The following is a 15,388-nucleotide window of genomic DNA, read 5'->3' as shown; positions in this document are numbered from 1 at the left end:
AATTTCAGAATTCAAATTCAAAATTGGACCAGAAAAATCATTTTTCCCAAAAAATTCAACGTATACCACTAAATTTAGTTTTTCATCCACTTTTCAACCAAAAAATCCATTTTAAAAAAATTTAATATACAGTGTGTTTTTGGGGTCGGAATATTTTTAAAATATTTTTTAATCCAGACCTGAATTTTTTATAATTGTAAACAAAATAATTGATTGGACACCTAAAAGAATATTTGCGTGTTAAATATAAAATAAATATACAGAGCGGTTAACAAGTTGTAAGTTGTATTAAATTTTTTTTCTACTTAGAGCTCTCGCATTTCACATAATTTCAGAATTCAAATTCAAAATTTGACCAGAAAAATCATTTTGCCGAAAATTCAAAGTATACCACTAAATTTAGTTTTTCATCCTCTTTTCAACTAAAAAATCCATTTTAAAAAAATTTAATGTACAGTGTGTTGTTTTTGGGTCGGAACATTTTTCTAATATTTTTTAATCCGGGCCTGGATTTTTTACATTTGTAGATAAATTAATTTATTGTACACCTTAAAGGATATTTGCGTGCCAAATATAAAATAAATATACAGTGTGGTTAAAAAGTTATGAACCAAATAAGAAAATGGCAAAATAGATAAAACACCCAGTATATCTGTTATTAATGGAGTAAGACCCATTAAGTATGGTATTTTTGAGACCGCCTAAGTGTCCTCTTTCTACAGTTAACGTATGTTACTTTCTCAATGAAACACCCTGTATATGCGTGGAAAGCGTGTTTCATCAAATGATGAGTATCTAACAACTGTGGAAGCGTATTTTGCACCCCTTCCAGATTCTTCCTTCAGGGAAGGAATTTATTATAAATTTTAATCTCCTTGGTACAAGTGCATTGATGTTCAGGGAGACTCTACTGAATAATAAAGTGTATTTCAAATCATAAAATTGTGTTTTTCTTATCAAACTGCAAAACTTATCGAACAACGTTAATATCCAAAATCGCCAATGTCACAACATTATTTTAATAAAATAAGAAAATCTACGGTTTCGTTTTAATTTAAACATGTCTCCCTCCATTCCTCGATAATACTATGTCTAGGTCTACCTGTTGTCAAGGAGGCTTTGAGGAAGACAAATTTACACCAACACGGCCGTAGTTTCTCGACATAAATTAAAACTATTTATATCGCAGTATGGTTAGAACGCCCTCTAACGGGGAATAAGTGAAATGAATTTCGACTCGATTCAAGTTCTCTGTTTAACCCAGGTATGACAATACCAAAAGGCACTGTTAGGAAAATATTCCAATTTTCGGTTCAGAGAACCTGTATGAAACGAGTCTGTGTACTCTAATACAGAGTATGGCATTAGTAAAATAAGAAAATCTACGGTTTTGTCTGTGGTTTCGTTTTGATTTAAAGCTGTCTCCCTTCATCTCCCGATAGTACTATTTCTAGGTCTACCTGTTGTAGACATCAGGTATACCTAGGTATTATTTTAATATTAAAATTGCTTGTATCCTTGGCCCTTGGGTCAAATTTGATTCATGGACACATCTTACGGACCCATTTAGGTTCCTTGAATCATGATTCTGATTCATTGTAAAGTGAAGTTATTAAAATTTTAGTATAAGAATAAGTTACATTAACATTTTTTTTGTTTCTTTATAGCTATTCATGAAAAACTATTCATAACCTTTATGGTGAGTAGCTTGACACACATGCTGGCATGTATACAAGGAATGAAGGCTGTAGCAGATACAAGAGACGTGACACAGAACACACAAATTAATAGCTGTCTATATCTGAAGCAGCTTCTCTTTAATGTGTCCATCTTGATGACAGTAGGCTTGGTGGGGTTCTTCCTCCAGCACAGGTTGTTATGTCATAGAATGGGTATGTATTTTTGCTTCTTTGGGAATGTATTAATAGTAGACCAGAGAAGTTAGCAAACAACAAGCCTTTTTCGTTGCAATTTTTGATATAAGTATTTAACAACTGCTCTTTGGTGATAATAAAATGATGAATTTGGTGATAATAAAATAAAATAAAGGAAATAAGCGTAAGATTAAGCATCATTTTTTTATTTATAACCAATGTAAAATATCTATTAACTAGATGATTTGATTTTAAATTCTAAAGGTGAAGACCAATAAATTATATAGAAAAGTGACACATTTTTACTGAAAAAGCATTGCAAAAATAGCTTCAAAAGTCGATTCATTAAAAATAAATTATAAGTTTTTTAACATGCACAAAAAACTTTAATTTATCCTGATAATAGGGTCAAAATTAAAATTTATGAAATGATACAAGCCTTTCTATTCAATTTGGTGCCTTCAGAAATCATGTAGACCCAATAGTTTATGCATAATAACGTTTTGGATAAAGCTTTCTAGGCTAAACAATTTCAATTTTGCAATAACTATTAAGGCCATCGGTACATAATTCGCAAATATTTTACGGCTGTCCCTACTTTTTCTATCTTTACACGCAAAATACATGTATGCCTTTTCTCATGAGGATCTTTCAGTGCGTCACAGTTTTTCAATTTCTTTCTAACGCATTAAATTGTATGTGACAGAAAAAAACGCACGTCGGTGATTACATTTCGTCGGTGATTACATTTCGTCGGTGACATTTATAACATTTATTCTAGTTGTCAATAGATGGCGCTATAATCGAAAAAAAAATATTTACGAATTATATAATATATCTACGAATATAATCTGTACAATTTATCAGACTATACAAATCAAAGAAAACACCATTTTATAAATGCAATAAACACAATTGATTTGTTTGTATGCCAAACTGCAAATAAAATTTGACAACAGTCAGATTTAACTAAAATGTCATGTTAGAACAAATGTTACAAATGTATATTATCACAGACTTACCTTTTTTTCTATCATTTGTGACGCACTGAAAAATGCTCATGAAAAGAAGCATAGTAAAATTCTCACTGGTATGGATATGTAAACATTACTATACTGAATTCGCTCTACCGAGATTCACTTTGACACATTCGGAATAGGAAACATACAACAAAAATTCCTACCTCACACTATTAACTGCTAAAATCAATGTCATAAAATTTTGTGGAGTTTATTTCTACAAAATATTTTTATTTTGTACAATAAATAATTTTCTCGTTTGTTATCAATACATTATAATGGTGTAAATGAATAATTATTGATTGGCGTAAGGTTTATGTTATTTTTATGTTTGTTTACTATTAATAATATTGGCTATGAGCAGGTGCGTTGGTTGTGTAGTAATTTCCAGTCACTTCTGACAACTGAACTTGCCAAAAAGAAATTACTAACGTCAGTGTCAAAATGAATCTCGATAGAGCGAATTCAGTATACTTGACAATGTCATCATTAACTTTAAAGAGATGGCTTTTTGAATGTTCTTGGATAACTGTTACTTGTATAATTGCAAATTATTAATTCAGTTAATGAATATGATAATTTTTTCACTAATTATGTATTCAGTGATTGTAATAATTTATATACTGTACAACAAAAACTAATACTCAATCGAGAAAAGAGGAAAAGTGTTAAAGTGATTTTTTAATAATAAGTCTATTGTTACTATGGAACGCTTACAATTTTGAACATCTTTAACAACAAAATAATTGGATCACAGAATATATCCTGGTCAATACACTGCTTGGATAGTCCATAAATAACGAACAATTAACTTTTTATTAAGTTCACGTCTTAAATCAATTATTTATCAAATACATTATTAATATTATTTAATCAACAACTCAAAATATTCCCGATGCCATAACAAATATTTAAAATTGTCACTGTCTTGTCATCATATTCTATTTGACTCAGTGCGTTGTATGACAAAGATAGCGAATGTTCGATTTGGAAAATATCACCACGGACATAGTGTCCATTTTTTTCAAATCCTGAAAAAACTAATACATATTTTTCAAAAATTTAAACGCTGAATGAAAGACTAAATTATTATCGAGGGCCGAAAGTCCCTTAGAATAAATAAAAAGTTTCTTTTGAACGATATATTTGAAATTAAAAATCACACTACATTTTCTCTTAGTTTTTCACCCCTGTAACTTATTAAAATAAACATAGAAGTTTTCAGGGACTTTCGGGCCTCGGTAAGAACGTAATCTTTCATTCTGCGTTTAAGTTGTTCAAAAATACTTGAGCAAAGTATGCTAAATGTGCAGTCACTCGAGCGCTTTGGGGACCTATTGGGTTGTGATTATTAGGTCCTAAAACCAAAAATTAAATAAAATTAAGTAAAATTTTCCATTTTAGCGGGCGCTTGCCATTTTTTAATTTAATTTTCCATTTCCATTAATCGTTTTTCCGTATATAGCGCCACCTATCTATAATTAGAAAAAATGTTTCGAATAAAAGTTGCTTACTTTTATGCAGAGAAATTCATATCTGCAATAAAAAATGGGGGCTCCTATTTAAGATTTTAAAGTAACCCCCCACCCCACCTCCGTGGGGGGTCGCGTTTGGTACCATTCGATATATTTTTCAAACATATTAAATAAGTGTATTTTGCAGTTTTTCGATCTGATGTTTATTTTGCTAAATATCGCGGGATTTGTATTTAAAATTTAAAATTTACCCCTCTCTGCGAGGGGTCGTGTTTGGTATCTATTGATAGATTTTTGAAAAATATTGAACGTGTAGTTTTTAGTTTTTCGATCTGACGTTCATTTCGCGAAATATTCGCCTTTTTCTTGTGAAACTTTGTGACTCACCCTTACGCCCCGCTCAAATCGTCAGATTTTTTAAATATACACTGTTTTGCATATACTTAGCTTACCTTATCTTAATCTGACAATTTCGAGTATTTTTAAGGATAGATTTTTTTTCGGGCCCCCCTAAACGAACTCCCCTGTGTTAAGAGCCAATATATGGCAGAGGTACATCTGCAGGGTACCACGTTTTTCCCCATATGATAATCTGACGCGCTCGAGTAACTGCAAAAATCCCCGCTTGGGCTCCCCTAGCATTATTAGTTTTCTTAGGATTTGAAAAAAATGAATCTCATTTAAATAGCATTAGAGCCGAAACTACATACTTACTTTCCCCTTAAGGGGAAAGCGCATCATTATCCCCTGTCACAATTTTCAATGTGTTTTAAATGAATTCGCTTTTTGCGAATCCTGAAAAAACTAATAAATATTTTTGAAAATTTTAAACGCAGTATGAAAGATTACGTTATTACCGAGGGCCGAAAGTTCCTTAGAATAAATAAAAAGTTTCTTTTGAATGAAATAATAAGAGAGCGGTAACTACGTTAATGGTAGCCAGACGCACTCATGGAAAAATGTGGGGTTTGAGACCAGACATGGTACATTGGATTTATAACATGGTGGTGAAACCCACAATTACATTATGCATAATTGGTATGGTGGCCAAAAGAGTAGCAAAAAATCATCAAATTAAGCAAGGTGCAAATAATTGGTTGTCTCGGGATCACAGGGGCTATGAAGGGCACACCAACTGCAACTATGGAGACATTACTGGATCTCGCTCCTTTACACACAAGTATAAGATGTGAGGCGAGAATAGGATATTATAGACTGCGAGAAAAGAGCAACGTACCAGTTAAATCAGGACATATTAGCATACTAAATGAAACTAGCGATTCCGAATAGATCATGACTTCTGACCATATGACATCCAGATACAAGCCTGTAGTACCTTTTCAAGTGGACAGTTGCCCACGGGAGGAATGGGACAGACCTTTTTCTCGACCCAGACTGCAGGGTTGCACCTGGTATACGGGCGGGGCTAAAACTGCAGAAGGGTCGGGAGCAGGAATATTCTGTAGTGGTGGAAATTTCAACATTTCTATTCCACTAGGAGATACCTCTGTATTTCAGGCAGAGATTTTTGCAATCTTGCAGTGTGCAAGAGAAAACAACTTGAGGGCATTTGAACTGCAGTGGATTAACATATGCACAGATAGCAAGCAGCTATTGTAGCTCTTATACGCCCTGAGGTGAACTCTAGGCTGGTGTGTCGATACGAACTGGACAGACTGGAGACATCTAAGTGTCCCAAAATATAATATGGCACTCACCCACGAAGACCTGTATAATAGGCCGGGCCGATTTTTTTTTTATTTTTCTACACGGCTAGTTGCCAAAAGTTGGAACTAGTAGTTATATAATCCTATACCAAATTTGGGCAGGTTTAAAAAATATATAACCGGGCCCCCTGGCCCTTAAAAACTTTTTTTTGGGTCGAAATTTTTTTAAAATCTTGTACAAGGCTTGTTGCTAAAAGTTGGAACTAGTATTTATGTAATCCTATACCAAATCTGGTCCGATTTAAAAAGTAATTAGCCGTGCACCCCGGCCCTCAAAAAATTTTTATTTTGTTAAAAAATGTTTGGGGCTATTAAAAAAGCTTTGGTTGTCATATTCTACTGTTAAGCGAAAGAAAGATAATACAGGCGACAGGAAAAAATACTTAAACTTTTAAATGCCGTTTTAGAAAACCTATACTAAATTTTCAAAGATAATACAGCGCTGGTCATCGCCAAAAATAAAATTCAGAGAGGAGTTAAGGAAAACAGACGGCAACTCCAGAATCAGAATAAAAATTTATACAAGTCAATTGAAGGGCTATTATACTTTGCTGAAAGAAAAGATTAAACCATGGTCTTCGGAAACGCGAGACGAATTATGAAAACTGAAGATATACCTTTAATTGAAGGACCCGGTAGTTTATATTTTGGGTACTTAGCTCTTAGCCAATCCCGTGTCATAGATATTGTCGAAGGAATGTTAGACTACTTACAAAGCCATAATATAGATCTAAACAAATTAAGTGTGATGGGGTGTGATGGTACACATGTCAATACTGGAAGGTGCAATCATTCGAATTACAGAAAGGCGAGTTAATAAACCATTACATTGGAGTGTATGCCCGTTGCACGCTAATGAACTTCCCCTGCGATATTTGCTGCAAAAACTAGATGACCACACAAAAGGTCCCTATTCATATTCTGAGCCGATTGGATCCCTTCTTCTCAATTGCGAAAACATTTAAACCGATAGAAGCTGTCCTGCCTCTTGTAAATGAAAATGATCTAAGTTCAGATCAACAGTATTTTTGTTAAAACTATCTAAAGCAATAATTGGAGATGAAATATGTGCTCAAAGTTTGGCAGAGGAAAGTCCAGGGAAGATGGCAGAAACACGTTGGTTCACGACAGCTTACCGCATTCTAGAGGTTATGTAGCTACAGCTGATCCTTGTAAAAGCTTAAAGATTTTAGCTGAGTTTGTAATAAAGTATTTTCTTTCATGAGATTTGAGATAAAAACACAACCAAGATTTTAATATGGTGCCAGGCATCTACGGAAAATAATGCAGGCCTCAAGAGATTTTCCGAATAATGTCTCATCAATTTATCAATACAGTTATTCAAAACAATGCTTAATTTGCGCACCCGGAAATCATTCAAATTTTTAAGTTAACAGATTCACGTCAGCGTATTAGAGAGGGCGTTGTAAGAAAAACTTAAAATGTAGAAAGGCTGGAATGAAATTGCGATTTCATAGTATCCGAAATTCCTAAATCAATTTCGATGCAGAAGATCACATAAATCTCATAGTCTGGATGAAAAGTTCTGTAACAGATCCTTCTCTAATACAGAATTTGCTGGACGAGGAATTGTGGGACATGGTGAAACACGTTCCAAAGTTTGACAGTTTTTCTTGCCATACTCAAGCGGTGGAGAGGTGTGTAAAATAACTGATGCGTCAATAAAAGTGTGTGGTGAAGAATCTAGAGATGGTTACATCCGAGCTTAACTTGATGCCAGAAAGAATTAGCCGATATTTGAAATTAAATGTCGATACTATGATTCAAGAAATGAGTAAGTAAAAATGTTAAGCAAAGGAGGGTGGGCAGGTGGAACTCGCCGTGCAGCTACCTCATCGTGGTGAGTTCTGAGTTAAATAAATATACGAAATAATGTTAAATATGTGAATAATAGTTCCATGTATAAACTTTTCGTGCCGAATATTGATTCAAGTAAAGAGCTACACAGTTTACAGCGCAAAAATAGTAAATAAATATGCATTGTTTACCCCCTTTTATATTTTTAGACCTGGGAGCCGGTTAAATTTTTTTAGATCATGATGAAATTTTTTTTTCCACCTACTTCTACCGATAGTATACTTTTCCGGACCTGATTGTAGGGAGCAAAGTTGTACTTTTTCTCCCTAGGGAGGAAAAGTAAAAGTGACGTCATGGTATTTCATTCATGAAATATAACTTATTGACGCCCTGTACAATATTTATTTTCTATTACGTAAATATCTATACATTTTAACGTTTATTTATAAAACACCCTGTATTTTGCAGAATGGTAAAAAACAGTAAATTGTTATTTTGATTTAACAATGTTTACATTAATAGTTTGACTTACAGTTACACTAATATTTGACAGTTGACAGTTATATTGTACCTACTTATTAGTTTTAGTTCTAATAAATTTTGTTGGTTAGTTACATAAATAAATTAAGTAAAAATGAAAAAATTACTTGTTATTTGAGGAAGGTGGAAAAACCATATGTATAACAAGGGAGTAAAGTGCCTTTTCCTCCCTTGAATGATTACTGCCCTCCGCTACGCGTCGGGCAATAAACTTCATTCTCGGGAGGAATAGTAGCACTTTCCTCCCTTGGTATACAAATAGCTATAACCAGATAGTCGCATCGATATTAACATTTTAGACAATAGCCCGCCCCAAAAATAAAGCAAAAAAATATAATTTTTTTTAGGCCCCCGGGGGCCCTGTCAAAAATAATTCAATTCGGCATATGTTTGGTCCCACAGTATTAGGACTACCATACACAACTTTTTTTACTAGCCCGATCAAAATTTCCCAAAAAAAATTTTTTTTGCCCTTTTTCGGCCCGGTCTACTATATAAGCTCGTACAGGATTCCAGAATTCTGGAATGGGTTTCATAAAGGAATGAAAGATGTACAATAAGCCAAGTGGCTGTAGTACGACCGATTTATAACAGACGGCTTCCAGTAAAAATGTACAGTCGTTAGATACCTATATCAGAGAGTGTCTTGGTGAAAATGGTTTCTTTCCTGGTCTATGGGTGGTTTGTTAAAAATGTACATTATTATGTATTTTGCATACTCATATTTTACCTCTGTTGTAGCTTTCAGTATGTTTGCCTTGTGTGAGTACATAATAGCACTGGCAAACATGGCTTTCCATGTAACAGTGATATTGGATTTTCCCACAGAACATTTCATGGTGGCTAAGCAACTGCATACTCAAGAAGGAGACTCAAAGTCTGCTTCTCTAAAATTAGACTAATCGATTTCCTAATATTTATAAGTACAATAGAACCTTTTACCAAGGTCAATGAATGACCCTAAAAAATACACAATTATACGAACCAAAAATAACATAAAAGTTTTTTTCATGATTTATTGAATATTTTTATGAGAGAGTTTAGTAAAAGGTTTTATTAGATAGTTAGAAAAAATTTCTAGATTTTTTCACAGTCGCTTCCCCATGTAGACTGAATTTTATTGTTAAAACAATGTAGGGGCTAAATTTGTTTATTTTAATTTTATACACAAGTAACCTCAGTTTATTTAATAAACTAGTGAAGGAGGAATAGTCAAATCTATCGCTCATGTCAATTCTAGTCATCAATACAATCTAAAAGCAATGAAACCAAAAATTTGACAATACCTTTTTGAATTACTAGGGTGGTCCGATAAATACTTAACACCCAAACATTTTTTTTTATTTTTATTTTTAAACAACACCGAGGCGGTGCCTTGGTTATTTACAACTAGTCACAAAATATTAGACTAACGAGCAAAATTTTTTAATGACAATCTTAAAACTAAAAACTAATGTTTGTTGAGTTCTCCCCAATGGTATTCCTAAATATTTTTTTTACCAGCAAAACCTAGCACCTAGCACACGCACATGATTCTACACTAACATTTACTATTTACACTAACTCGAAAGGTTTTGTTCTCTTGAGTCTTGTCACTATTCCATGCTGGTCCAGGAGTTGAATAGCCTCTACGTTTGCATGGTTCTGAAGTATGTTTTCATGCTTCTTTAAGAATCTTTTACTTACATCTGCCACCATTTCCACACCTAGGTCTCTGTGTAGGTCGCTACTTCTTATGTACCAGGGAGCATTTACAATGTCTCTTAGTACCTACTTTATTCTGAAAACTTTGGATCATTTTGGTGTTACTCGCACTTTCACATCCCCAGAGCTTTATGCCATATGTCCATACCGGCTTCAGTACTTGTTTATATATCATGAGCTTATTATGTACTGACAGTTCTGAATTTCTTCCGAGGAGCCAGTACAGTTTTCTATATTTGATGGTCAATAGCACTTTTTTCTTTCCAATTTCGGCTATTTTTTCTGCAATTCAGCGTTAATCGACCCAATAATGCGGCGTACTAAAGCCCTGTGACCATTTTGCCCTTTTCCTAGAAACTAATAGATCACATTGTGAACGTCGGCCATCACCTTTCAGGTTGATACGACAGTCTTCGCCTTCCTCAGAGCACATTCGCGGGGTGATGTCCACTGTATCGGCTGTCCCTTGGTTCCTGGTGAATACTGGTGGATCTAAGTTTCGTCGACGGTTGTGAAACAATGTAGAAACTCCTTCAGATTTTGCTTAAACAGTCTCAGATATTGCTCTTAAGCGGTCTCATCGTGGCGTTTGTTGGCCTGAGTGCCAAAACGCGGCACCCATCACGCCGACAGCTTTCTCAAGCCCAAAATTTCATGCAGGATATCTTCTTCTTGTGCCTATCCGTTACGAATATTGGCAATCATTCTGGCAATGATAATCTTAGTAGCTGCTGCCTTGAAAAGCTCTGCAGTGGATGTCACAAACCAGGTCCTCAAGTTCCTGAGCCAAGATATTCTTCTTCTGACACCTCTTTTACTATTCACCATTCGCTGCAAAATGCATTTTAACAGGTTATATCTTGTTTCATTTCTTGTGATGTGGCCGAAATATTCTAATTTTCTTCTTTTCACAGTGCACTTATTTCCTTCTCTTTGTTAAGTTTTGAAGTATTTTGGCATTTGATATTTTGTCCATCCATGATATCTTAAGAATTGAAACTTGGGAATTAATTAATAAACTTAAGAATTAACGTTGAAATCTTGGGAACTGGGATGATAGACTAAACACCGTTTTTTCTCCTTAAAGAACAAAATTTATTAGTTGATTTTGTATACAATTATATAAAGTATTTACATATCTTAAAGAACATCGGTTTTATAAGTCTTTAACTATTCTAATCTTTAAATTAACAATTATCAAATAATACATTAACAAATTTAAACAATAAAAATTATCAGAGATGTACAAATATATTAAATTAGATTTTAAAATTGACGGAACAAGATTTATGTCAATTTAGTGTCAGAATATTTATTATTCTTCTGTTTCTTTATAGATATCCTTTAGCCTTTTATATACCAGGTTTTCATTATTACATATATAGCATCGGAGGAGTCTGTTTCAATTTTAAATTCAAATTGTGTGATTTGAACAGCTTGGACATTTGGATGAATGCTGCCCTTGCTTTTCTATTCTAGCTTTTATTTCTTGGGAATAGTCCCACTGCTCATTTAATGTAGTGCCAAGGTACGTGTATTTTGGCACACGTTCTACTACTTTTTGGTTGATGGTAAACTGTACCCTCGCAATTCTTTCTTTGCCGATTATCATGACTTTAGTTTTAGACATGTTAATTTTTAGTCTATATTTGCTACTAACCTCTGCTACTTTGTTCATTAAAAGTTGCAACCCTTGTGCAATGTCGGCCAAGATAACGTTATCATCGACATATCTAAAATTGTTTAACAGTTCGCCGTCTAGCAGGATTCCTACTTCCATGTGTTCTAGGGCTTCTTGGAAAATTGCCTCTTAATATAAATTAAATATAAAGGATGATATTATACAGGGTGTCTACGTAACTTGGAACCATATGGGAAACTTTTTTAATATCAATTTTACGAAAAAAAGTCATTCTTTATAAAGTGCTCTGCATAGTTTACAACCTAAGATGCAATCATCAGATATCAAATTTTGTCAACAGTATACGAGGTACCTTTATATTTCAAAATATCAAAAAATTTTATTATGAAAAGTTATTTGTAATTAAAAACCACATTCAAATATGCAATAACAGCCTTCTACTTGAAAAAAGAAATTTCTGAAATTTTCCTAAATTACCGATTCCGAACATCATTTTTATTTATTAGACATGTAATAACTCTTTTATTAATAATTTAGTTATTCTTCATAAAAATGTGTGCATGGTCTAAACCTCAAGATGCAACCATCAGTTATCCAAGTTTGTTAATTTTATAAGAATTCTTTCTAAATTCATATTATTTGACACACTTCGTATAAAATTAACAAACTTGGATAACTGATGGTTTCATCTTGAGGTTTAGACCATGCACAGATTTTTATGAAGAATAACTTTTTTTCCTGAAGTTATTAATAAAATAGTTATTACATGTCTAATAAATAAAAATGATGTTCGGAATCGGTAATTTAGGAAAATTTCAGAAATTTTTTTGAAGTTATACTTCTTTAGGCGCGATTGAGATTGAGGGTGATTATTTATTATTAATCTGCGCGCATGCGCACACCGACAGTATGGTATTAGTCGTTATATTGACTCTGATTGGGTGTTGAAATGATCTGTCAATAATAAATAATTGTTCAATATGGAGGTAAACAAATGTTGTATTGTATAATAATATATTAGTTTTATTGTTGTGAGGACAGAAACAAAAAAGTTTATAATTGTAGTGACTTTTTAAATAGTTTTTAAAAGCAACAGGTACGTATGTAATAATAATCGTAAATGTTTAAGTATCCTAATAAAAAATTTCATAGGTACCTACCTATTTGAACCTACCAAAATACATAGTATATAATACTTTATTTACATAATTTGATAACCATCAAAATTTCTATCAATATTCACCTAATATATTGTTTTCTTACTCTAGGTTTTGTATTTTTTCAATTCTAAATCATTTCAATTCAAAATCAAAATAATTTGATTTAATTCAGAACTGTTAGTTGATGCACATAATGACGCATTGTCTCCGTGGCGAAGCGTTTAAGGTGAATAAATTTCAATAATAACTGCGCTGATAAGCTGGTTCGAGCCCCCATAGAAACTTTTATTTTTTTATTTTTTTTTATACATTTTATGATTGTAAGTATATTTATTATATAATTTTATTTTCAAAAAATACGTAGGTATTTAGTTAAAAAAATTTCCGACACTTATTGTTCAGAAATCATTTGTGGCATTTTTTAATGTGTTTGTGTGTATTTTATTCTTTTATTATTTTAATTTTTGGCACTGTTTTAATAAAAATGTTTGAGAAGTAGTAAGTATAAATTAGTTTAATATTTAAATAAAATATAAATAAAAAGTATATTAATTTCGTTTAAATCATATAATAGAAGTATAACTTCTTACGCGCGTACAAAGTACACACACATTCTTTTTTTTTTTTTCAAGTAGAATGCTGTTATTGCATATTTGAATATGGTTTTTAATTACAAATAACTTTTCATAATAAAATTTTTTGATATTTTGAAATATAAAGGTAGTTTGCTCTTGAGCGAAATTCATACCTCGTATATTGTTGACAAAATTTGATATCTGATGATTGCATCTTAGGCTTTAGACTATGCAGAGCACTTTATAAAGAATGACTTTTTTTTCGTAAAATTGATATTAAAAAAGTTTCCCATATGGTTCCAAGTTACGCAGACACCCTGTATATCCTTGAAAACTTGAATCTTTGAAACTTGACTGATTCCAATATAAGTTCTTGATTCCTACTTACATGTGTTCTAGGGCTTCTTGGAAAATTGCCTCTGAATATAAATTAAATATAAGGGGTGATATAATATATCCTTGAAACCTTGAATCCTTGAAACTGACTGATTCCAATATAAATTCTTGATTATACGTAAATATTTGCCGTCAATTCCCACATCGCGTAAAACATCCATCATTTTTTTGTGTTGTATTGTGTCAAACGCCTTTTAGTAACCGATGAAACAAGCGTATACACTACAGTTCATGTCCCGACAACGCTGGAAGAGAACTTGTATACTGAACAGGGCTCCTATTGTTCCTTAACCTTTCATAAAACCAAACAGCGTTGGAGATACTTGTTCTTCGCAGATTCTGTAAAGCTTTAGATCTTAGATGTAATATTTTTAAAAATAATTTCAACAAGTGGCTCATTAAGCTGATTGTTCGGTAGTCACTACACCTTGCTTTTTTGGCAAAAATATAAATTCTGATAGCAGCCTTTATCTAGGTATTAAAAAAACATCCTGCCAACATCACAGATCACAAACAGAAATCTTATCTATACGTAAACATACGATGGGAACAAATAAAGGTTCTTCTCAGAACCAACTGACTAGAGATCTCGGACCGTGTATCCGAGTCAGATCTCGGACCGTGTATCCGAGTCTGTCACCTTAACATCGAGGGCATAAGCAAGGCAAAATGCCAAGTGTTGCAAAAAATCCTACACGATAACGACATTGACATGGTTGCCATACAAGAGACCCATACTGAAGACAAAGTCCAGCTTGATTTAAGAGGAAAGATACCTGGCTACGATTTACTGGGAGCCACTTATGATAAACATTGCGGCGTCGCAACCTACATTCGCTGCAATATAGAAAATGGTTTCCTGCTTTCTGCTTCCAATGAAAATAAACATGAAGTAGTCACCAAAATTGGAGAGATAACCGTGGCGAACATATACAAACCTGCAGCCACTACATGGAACCCAGAAGTGCTAAAGACTCATCCACATCCTACTATATACATCGGCGACTTCAACAGCCACCACGAAATGTGGAAGTACACCACGAATGATGAAAATGGGGAGGCACTAGTAGAATGGTCCGAAGAGCAAAACGCATATCTAGTTTTTGATGCCAAAGACAGAGGAACATTTAAATCAGCTGCATGGAGAAAAGAATATAACCCAGACCTATGTTTTGTCTCAAAAGATACCAATGACAGACCACTAACAACTGCGAGAAGTGCACTTGCAGACTTCCCACATACTCAACATTGTCCTGTGCCTATCACCATCGGAATATCAATTCCAATAATTAGATGATATCCTCGACCCAGGTGGAATCTTAGAAAAGCAAAATGGAAGAAGTTTTCTGAACAACTAGACCGGACCTTGAGCTGGGTCCCTCCAACCAGCAAACATTATGAGAGGTTTGTGGGTGCAGTAATAAGCGCTCCCAAGGAAAGCATCCCCAGGGGGTATCG

At 33.4% G+C, this 15,388-nt stretch overlaps 1 protein-coding gene across 2 annotated transcripts in view; it reads left to right on the top strand.

Annotated features, from left to right (window-relative positions):
* Positions 1 to 15,388, top strand: part of LOC126884908 (post-GPI attachment to proteins factor 2-like) — a 42,634-nt gene that overhangs the window by 22,267 nt on the left and 4,979 nt on the right. Inside the window, exons 4-5 of one of the 2 annotated variants that reach the window (XM_050651243.1) lie at positions 1,668 to 1,892; positions 9,195 to 9,662. In XM_050651243.1, coding sequence (XP_050507200.1) covers positions 1,668 to 1,892; positions 9,195 to 9,355 — 386 coding nt within the window. In that variant the 3' untranslated portion in view covers positions 9,356 to 9,662. Of the gene's footprint in view, positions 1 to 1,667; positions 1,893 to 9,194; positions 9,663 to 15,388 lie in introns of those variants that run through there. The other variant, XM_050651250.1, reaches the window with a different exon arrangement.

This window comes from Diabrotica virgifera, chromosome 1 (assembly GCF_917563875.1).
Source record: "Diabrotica virgifera virgifera chromosome 1, PGI_DIABVI_V3a".
NCBI classification, from domain to species: domain Eukaryota; kingdom Metazoa; phylum Arthropoda; class Insecta; order Coleoptera; family Chrysomelidae; genus Diabrotica; species Diabrotica virgifera.
Note: the sequence above shows the minus strand (reverse complement) of the source record. Positions and strands in the feature narration are given on the sequence as shown.